At 32.4% G+C, this 9,684-nt stretch overlaps 2 protein-coding genes across 2 annotated transcripts; both read left to right on the forward strand.

Moving 5' to 3' along the window:
- Positions 1-705: 705 nt before the first annotated feature.
- LOC129909126 (uncharacterized) lies at positions 706-1,956 on the forward strand. The gene is made up of 4 exons (XM_055986099.1): positions 706-796; positions 866-1,227; positions 1,332-1,442; positions 1,742-1,956. The coding sequence occupies exons 1-4, from the start codon at positions 734-736 to the stop codon at positions 1,887-1,889; spliced, it is 684 nt and encodes a 227-aa protein (XP_055842074.1). The 5' UTR covers positions 706-733; the 3' UTR covers positions 1,890-1,956.
- A 6,686-nt stretch (positions 1,957-8,642) lies between these two features.
- LOC129909128 (bis(5'-nucleosyl)-tetraphosphatase [asymmetrical]) lies at positions 8,643-9,272 on the forward strand. Its single transcript, XM_055986101.1, has one exon. The coding sequence runs from the start codon at positions 8,763-8,765 to the stop codon at positions 9,183-9,185; it is 423 nt and encodes a 140-aa protein (XP_055842076.1). The 5' UTR covers positions 8,643-8,762; the 3' UTR covers positions 9,186-9,272.
- The last annotated feature ends 412 nt before the right edge of the window (positions 9,273-9,684 follow it).

Below are 9,684 nucleotides of genomic sequence, written 5' to 3' on the forward strand. Positions count from 1 at the left end.
CATTGCCTTTGACCAGAGGGCAAACAAGACGCTTCCATCGATATCATATTTGACAAATTACAATAACTAGCTGAGAAGCAATGATGCCACAGATGAACATACATAAAATATACTTACCAGTCAGGTCAGGTTATACAAAATTTACCTCGTTATTTTAAAATACTTTAATACTTTGCATAATACTTGAGAAAAATTATACTGAATCATTTTAACGGTAACATCTTAATAAGTTTTGATAAAGAGAAGGAATAAATTACTAGTAAAGAGAGCTATTGTATGACAATTTATTGGTTTTAAAATCAATATTGTTAACAATAGTCAATAAAAATATGAACATTTTGAGGTCTCTGTCTAGGTTTCACAAGTGATGTTTATACTTACCACTTTTGTTATCTATTTTAAAATAAAATTAACAATTATTTTTGGTTAACCGTTAGGACACCATCACTTTTGCTATACTAATTGCCTATTCACGAACTATGAATTCGATGCTCCAATTTCGTCGAAACATCAACCAAGAGAGTGGGTGCTAATCTTTAATCTTTTCAGAATATGCTAAGTTTTCGTATAAACAAAATTTTAGTATTATTTGGAGTTCTTAAAGAGTATGATCATTCATCATTCTATTTGATTTTCTTAAGTTCCATTAAAATTTAAAAGAATGAAATACTTTTGTTTGATTGTTTTGCTTATAAACATCCAGAAAATAATATTTATTCACGGATTAGTGCATATGCAGAGCAAACGATTTGTTCCGCCAATAGTTTTTCCACCAACAGCTCCGACTCGTGTCCAGGTATAGAAACAGAATCAAATTAATTAACGATAAGTATTTTATATTACACAATCATAATTATTTATCTAGCTGATTTTTGGTGTTGGTATCCCTGAAGAGGATTTAGATTTTGAATCTCTTACGAATGGATGGGTTCTTAAGTATGAGTACTTTCTACCATCGAATGTGACTCAATTATATGTCCCAGATCGACTGAACATAGCTGGCAGAAGCATACCCGATAAAATTGAAAAGTATAGTGTTGAAGCAGTACAGATTGAATCTGGGTTCGATACTAATGAGTTGGATTCGAATTTGGAAATAAGTGCGAATGGATTGAATGAAATAAATACGGATTTTGATGAGCTATCTGAGATTCAGGAAAATGAACAAAAACATCTTTCTAAGTATAGATGGGCCATCTACAGCGCGCTTGAGGCTGCAATTAATAGGTAGGTAAGGTATACCTACATACAGAAACATTATTACGTATGTACTACTTTACTTTATGTTAGTGTGTATGTTTTGTTAATTGCGTTTTCTGTTTATTTAAAAGAAAAGGACTTTCAGGACGAACATGCGTACTTAAGAGCATATGTGAAGCAGCTGTCCAACCATTTCATTATCAAAATGGCATTATTGCGGATTTGATACACATTATTTTAACGTAAGTACACTAAATACATACATAATGTATTATTATTATTATTATTATTATTATTATTAGATTCTTTATTTTTTTTTTTTTTTAGTTTAGTTTTGTACAAAATTTTAATTAAAGAATATACGGACCTGGCTTTTCTGCCGGAATTCTGTATTCTTTACTTACAATTTTATACAAAAATAAATTGAAAAAAAAAAAAAAAATAAAGAATCTGATAATATAAATATGTATATGTACATACGTACATATTTGTACCTCTTTTTAAAGTTTTTAATATATTTTGTTGTATTTTTTATTTTAAGACCTTCATCATCAGTGGATGAATTATCTTCGCACTCAGATAACGAATACTTTCAGGCTGAAGTTTTGGGAAAATCTGGAGCACCTTGCGATGTTATATTCAAAGATTGCAAAAGATCTTTAATGGACATATTTACAAATAAATTATAGAGACGGAATTAATTTTAAACAATTGATACTATCATGTATTATATTATTGGGTATATAGTGTTACAAAAATGTATCTTACACACTTAACCCCCGTTTTTTTTTAATACTCTTGATATTAATCAATCCTGCATTAAATGAAAAAGAATTTAAGGAAAATTCATAATTTTTTATTTTTGTCCAAAAAACACATTTATCTTGGATATTTGTACAAACTCTTTTGGCTCTTGGTTATCATATTAAAACACTTTTACTTATTTTCACAAGTGTTGCATTACATTCACAAGATTTTTCGGTACTGTACTATTCCTTTAATATTCTTAAAAAAGTACGTTCATTCTATGTGACAAATAAAACCTAAAGGTCAAATTTTAGTACATTTTTTTATTGGACGTAATAGGAACTATAATGAAACATAAATAACAAAAAAGCCATGTCTCCACAGTTCTTAGGGTACGGCAACGTCCTGAGCGGCTGAGCGTCAATCCTGAGCGTCAAAACTAAATTAGAACGTATGAAAATGTATGGGGGTGGCCACATACACCCTGAGCGGCTGAGCGGCAATCCTGAGCGGCTGAGCGTCAATCCTGAGCGTCTGAGCGACGTCGCTCAGCTCTGTTCTTTTTTTTTTTAGTCCTGAGCGACGAACTACATTATATACTAAATTACCACGAACATTTTAGTAAATGGTGAAAATTATGGTTTCTTTTGAAGAAAAATATTTAAAAAATATTAATTTTTTTCGTTAAAATAAAAAAAAAATAAAAAGGCCCCGACAGGAATCGAACCTGGGACTCGAATCGTTGTCTGTTTAAGAAGCTATAACCTAAACGGATGGATCAATTCTCTTCAAACTTGGTATGTAGCAGTTTTTGGAGATTGTGCAGATGATTCTATGGAATTAATTTTTTTAGAACATTATCTAACCATACCTGTGATGCACCCATTCTAGAAAAGTATAATTTTCTCAAATACTCTTTTAACGATTAAAACAAAAAAAATTAAGTGTGGGTTTTTGGACAAGGCCTATCTTTTGACAAAAAAAGATTTTTCCGAAAATCATTATTAACGGTACCTGTCATAGAACCGTTTTTTTTTAACTCTGAATTTCTCTCAAACGACTTATTACATTTTATTAAAATTTTTTATACAAAAGCATTCATATAGTCTTAGTATAAATCAAAAATAAAATTTCAAAAAAATGCATTTTTGGATTTTTGAAAAAATGATGAATTTTTTTTTTTTTTTTGAAAAATCAAATTTTCCAAAACAGGTCATTGAATTCTTTTGAAATTTGGGTTTTAGGTGTTGATCTATATTAACTACAATATGGCATACCAACTTTATTTAATTTAGAATTATAAAATAAAAAAAAAATAGGCACTTCTAGGAATCGAACCTGGGACTCCCGCGTGCGAGCCGAATACTCATCGAATATTTTGCACTTGTAGGGTTTTGAAATTTCCGCTCAGGATCGCCGCCGCTCAGGACGTGGCCACCTCGTCGCTCAGGATTGACGCTCAGCCGCTCAGGACGTGGCCGTAGCCTTATTCGTTTGTATCAGTTTAAACAAGTTTTAACGTAGTTAAAACTTCTTACAATTTACCCGAGAAAAATGTTTGCATTTACCCCGGCATGAAATTTTAAGCAAAAAAATAAATTACATAAGAAAAACAAAAATTCACACGTACCTCACGTGAACATATAATTTTTTCAAAAGTGGTCACATAAGTTCTCGTTCCATTTGGAATTATAAAATAGTTTAACGTAAAGTGACATATAAACTAGATAAGATGAATATACAATTTCCGTCTTCTCTTCCCTCAATCTTTCACATGCAGTAAAAAATATCCAATAAATTATTCAAAAAAGAGCACGTATACGCCACCAGTGCATGTAAACAAAGTGCAAATAATGCTAGTTACAACTTTGGCTTAGGTGCCAACACAGCCAATAATTCAATAACAAATTCTTTGTCGTCAGTGTTAATATTAAACACAGCATCATTTCGGGTAAGAAACAAAAATTTTGAATATCATCAGCGTCTTAAATTCTGCTTATTTTTAAAGGATGTATTACAAAAACAAAAATAAAGAAATGCAAATTCAGAAAATAAAATATATAAATAAATTATTTTAAATTTTTTTTAAAATTGCATTAAATTTTAACTCCTACGTGGGCTTGAGCTTCAGAGACCCTTTCCTTTCACAGGTGAGTACACTTTATTTGCAACATAAATGTATGTAAAGTGAATTTATTCATATAAAAAGATTATCGCAGAATAATTTAGAATTGGTTTCAGGTACAATTAAGTCATAAAAATAATAAAATTTGTTAAAATTAAAGTGTCTTCTTGGATATTTTAAAACCAGAACTGTCAAACTGAAAATCTCACAAACAAAATTTTGTTTGGTGATGGTAAGGCGCTGCAACCGCCGCCGGGCGCTCTTATGTGAAATTATTCTTTACATTTGTTATTTTATTTCTCGCTAGCGAAATTTTTTTTTGTGAAAGAGTAATAAATTGTTTTTTAGATCAAAAAATTAAGCTTTCTGCATCATTTTTTAAGTTTTCCATTCTGAAATACGTTTGAAAATTTTCACTTTTGTACTTTTACACTGTTAAGCCAATGTAGTTAATGCTTAGGTAAATGTCAACATTGAATAATTACAAATAGAAGTGGACACCCAGGGAAACTTCCGCTGTAAAATTGTCGTCGCTAGTATCGTGCGTTGAATTAAAAAAGCAAATCCAACAATCCAAAAGCAAAGCCAACAATCCAAAAGCAAATCCAGCAACCCAAAATCAAATCCTAAACAGCTTATACATATAGATAAAAGTTTTCTTATTTCAAAAAGTGGAGATAGCCTATAGGATAAGGTGAATGTCTGTTAAGTTTACCTACCTGGGTTCGAATCCGACTTGAAATTGAGATTGTTGTTTATGCTGCGGTGTCACTTCTATTTGTAATTATCATTGAATAATTACAAATAGAAGTGACACCGCAGATTACTCATGCGACTATAAGAGTACCGGAAGATAGATGAACTACATGTTTGCGCCTCAACTATCATGTATTTTCGAGTTGAGTCTTAACTAATAATTTTTTTAAACCTTCATAAAAAAATTAATAATTATTATTATACATTTCAAAGAGCTTATATTGATATAAGTTTTCGTATTTTGAAAAGTCATATTAGTCTAGAGAACAAGGACGATGCCTTTTACTCCTACTGGCCTATTTATTCGAACCTAGGCCACTAGGAGTAAAAGGAATCGTCCTTGTTCTCTAGACTAATATGACTTTTCAATATACGAAAACTTTTATCAACATAAGCTCAACAGACATTCACCTTATCCTCTAGGCTATCTCCACTTTTTGAAACAGGAAAACTTTTATCTATATGTATAAGCTGTTTAGGATTTGATTTTGGGTTGCTGGATTTGCTTTTGGATTGTTGGCTTTGCTTTTGGATTGTTGGATTTGCTTTTTTAATTCAACGCACGATACTAGCGACGACAATTTTACAGCGGAAGTTTCCCTGGGTGTCCACTTCTATTTGTAATTATTCAATGTAATTATTCAATGATGTCAATGTTATTTTTTTTATTAAAAAAAAAAACCATAAATAACGTGTTTCATAAAAAATATAAATTTTCACGTGAATGGGTGCGTTCACGTACGCACAGATACCCTATCCAAGATACCTAAGTTTCCGCCTTGCGAACAACCATCTTACTGCACTCCGTCTCTGGTTCAATGCATAATATTTGTTTGTGTAACTAGGTCTGTTTGGGTACTGCCTTAGACAGAAACATTTCTACTTTTTTTTAAATTTTATAGCCCAATTCCTATGTAGGTACTCTGGAATGGTGTGGTTTTGCACATATTTCTGTTTTAGGCAGTACCCAAACAGACCTACTAACACAGATTTGTAAAAATGAAAAAAAAAATGCCGCACTGGTTTCTTCAACCTGGGGCCCAATTCCGCAAGAGTGAATTCCTCTGTGTATACGAAAAAACGTGTAAATTGCCTTAGAAATAAAGCAGAGAAAAACTCACTCTTGCGGGATTGGGCCTCTGTACACTGTACTTTTTAATGTCGAATTCCTTTTAACAAAAAAAAAAAAAAAAAAACGAATTAAAATCGATGCGTTTACGTGTCGTAAACAATTGGGCTTTTAAGCAATCTGTCTTTGTCGTTTTTCTTTCTATCATAACTAGAAAGAAAAAACCAACCAATCAAACCAAGTCAATTATGAGGAAAACAAAAGCGAACATGCATAATACACGCCACTTTTCCTCAGAATTGAAATGTCATTTGTTTTTTTTTTTTTGTTTTTTTTTTTAATTTTTTCTTCGACCACTGACGTTTGGCTTAAAAGCCCAATAGGTGTGTTTTTTATTACAACCGGTCTTAACTGGACAAAAAAAGAACGCAGTCGGGACTAAGCAATTTACATGTTAAATGCAACAACACCTTAGCCCCTTGGGCTTAGTTGTTTAGCCCGGAGATTTCTCTGGGCTTAACTTTTTGATCAGTTTTAAATTTGTGCTACCAAACTAATTTCTTCTCACACCAAGCCAAAAACGCGGTTTTTGCGAAAAACCCTAAAACCTATATCAAAAACACAGTTTTTCCATACATTTTTCATAAACCACAAGTTTTCGCAAAACACAAGTTTTTGATTAAACTCGCCAAAAACCTGAAAATGAAAACATTCAACTCCAAACGAAATAACCAAACCTTTTGAGGAATTCAGCAACAATTCAGCAGACAAAAAAAAAAAGAACTGACAGCAGACAAAAAAAAAAAAAAGAACTGACAGAGCAGACAAAAAAAAAAAAAGAACTTACAGGCAAAGATAACTAGTTGTCTTACAAAAAATGCGGTTTGTTGATTTTTTTGATAATATAAATCAAATTTCTTTTTTTATTTCTTTAATTAATTATAGAAAATGGCAGAGCAAATGAGGGATCGAAGATGAAGAGTTCCTGTTGGAACTTTGGGCTGAAAAGGAGCCACAGCTCAAAGGGAGCCGAAAAAACAGTCATATTTACATCAAAATGTCTACAGAATTTGAGGGGCTGCCAAAATATTATTCTCCGGAAGAAATTAAAATAAAACTACACAATTTAACGACCAAATAAATAAAATATATTTAAATTGTCAGAGTTCATTTTATTTGACCAATTTTGTGAGCTCAAGCTGATTTAAGGCTTGGCCACACCGGAGGGTATGCGGTATAGCGGTAACGATATTTGTACTAAAAAAATTCCACACCTGAACGTTGATGTGTCAGTTTGGAATTTTTGTCATACAAGTACCCTCACCGCTACCCGTACCGCTACCGCATACCCTCCAGTGTGGCCAAGCCTTTAAACAACAAAAATTAAATCCCATCGAAAACTTCACATTTAGATGTAAAAAAATTTTAAACTTCAAACAAAAACCTGTAAATTTGTGGTGTGAACGCTTTTCAGGTTTTTGAAAACTTTTTGCCATAAACCGCGTTTTTAGGTCTGGTGTGAAAAGCCTATAATATCCCGAGCATGTTTGACAGAACGAAAAATCGATTTTAATTCGATTCTTTTTTTTAAAGGAATTCGACATTAGCTGCGTTCCTTTGGGAACTTTTATCTACTGCTTAGTACTTAAAACTACTTTGAACTACTTTTGCTATACTGAAAAAGTAGTTCAAAGCTACTTTAAGTACTAAGCAGTAGATAAATGTTCCCAAAGGAACGCAGCTATTATATATTAGGTTTTCTTGCTACAATTTGAACATTTTCAACGACGCTATAAAAACTTGAACAAACCTACTTCAAATTTTCTGATTCTGAATAGATCTGTAAATAGATTCTGAGCAACCTCATTGAACAGACCTTTTAAATGAAGCTTCCCTTCAAGCAAACAGGTCCGACTTCGGTCCGAATCCGCTCCGCCTGAGGAGGAGCTGAGTCCGACTTCGGATCAGAAACTGGTCCGAAGGCGGCTCAAATTAGTATGGAAATTATAATCACCGCGAAGTCGATTGCATATGTATTAGTGTGGTGAAAATCTCCATTCCGAGAAAACGGAGCCGAAGGCGGACCTGAGTCGGAGCAGCGAAAACCTACCAAAAGAGGAATAAAAAAGGGATGACGTTTCGCATTTGCGACCAAAAAAAGAAGTAGATTTTTGTTTTTTTTCACTGAAACTGTTTTTTTTTATTTAATTTTGGCAAACGAAATTTTCACAATATATACAATATAAAATAGAATACATTTTTTTTATTTTATTTTATTTGTTGTTGCTGCTGTTGTTGGTGTTTCTTTAGATGCCCAATCGCATGTTTCACCTTCTGCCTTTTTCTTCATCATTAGAGATTACATCTACAACATAAACAGAAACACATCACTTTAATCCAAACACTTTGAGCGATATATACAACATACCTTTTTTTGTTTCCATATTGTTAATAGTTTGATATAATTGTTTATAATTATACTCATATTTTATTAACAACGACACGAGACACGACGCGACTAAACACTTCAACAAAAAATAACAAAATGACGCTTTTGCTCTTGTTGGCTATGTCTGTCTACTTTTTTTTCCTTTTCTCAGTTTTCACCACGATTCTCTTAGACTTTGTGTTCATACACAAAAAGTTGCAAGTGTGTAAGTGCAACCCCGCTTTTCTCGGTCGGAGGTCGGACTGTCTTTTCTGGACTCCGTTTTCTTGCTTGAAGGGTTAATTTGACTTTTCCTTCTTCTTTTTCCCTTGTTTTTTGAGTTTTGTTTTTTTTTTAGGTATTGCTTTTATTTTTCGTGGAGAATTATAATTAAATAAATTAAATAATTTGATATAAAAAATTAATTGATATACAAAATGGGTAAAAGAGCTGCAGGTCTAATTATCTTTCGCCGGTTATGTGGAGAAATTCAGTATTTGTTAATGAAAGCGTCTTATGGAGATTACCACTGGAGCTCTCCAAAAGGTCATGTCGATCCAGGTGAAGATGATTTTACTACAGCTTTGAGAGAAACACAGGAAGAAGCCGGCTATTCTAAAGACGATTTAATAATATACAAAGAAATAACATCAACTCTGCATTACGAAGTGAAAGGCAAACCCAAAGCTGTAATATATTGGCTAGCAGAGTTAAAAGATCCTTCAAAGGAACCTGTTCTATCAGAAGAACACACTGAACTTAAATGGTTGCCAATGGAAGAGGCTAAAGCAACAGTTGGTTTTGAGGATAACCAAAAATTAATTGAAGAATTCCACAAAAAAATACCTAATTTAAGTTAAATTTGTATTAAATGTATTAGGTACCTATACTTTGTGATTACTAATCCATTGATATTATATATAATATAATTTACCTATACCGACAAATTGTAAACCTATTACAAAACGAATTGTTACTTAATTGCAACATAAAATTCACAGTCTATTCAGGTTGTGATTTTTTAAGTGTCTGTATTCATGGATCGAAATTTTGCGTCTTAAGGGTATGACAGCATCTAACTGATGAACCCACTTTCATACCTGGGTGAAACGCATATGGAGTTGAGGTTACTTAAACTTTTTAATTGAATTATTTTCAATCACTCCGCTTAAAGATAAAGATAATTTTCATTATTTTTTTCCATTGTTTAAATTGCAACATCAACATAATTATTGTTTTTAGACAAGAAGAGCGAAGATGTATCGGTAAGGTTAATGAGTGTGAAATTGGCAAAGGAAGTGTACTGTTGGCGTAGTACGACCTTCAGCAGTTACCTCGCCGGATTGGGGGAATCCAACC

Source organism: Episyrphus balteatus, chromosome 2 (genome assembly GCF_945859705.1).
Source record: "Episyrphus balteatus chromosome 2, idEpiBalt1.1, whole genome shotgun sequence".
Taxonomy (NCBI): Eukaryota; Metazoa; Arthropoda; class Insecta; order Diptera; family Syrphidae; genus Episyrphus; species Episyrphus balteatus.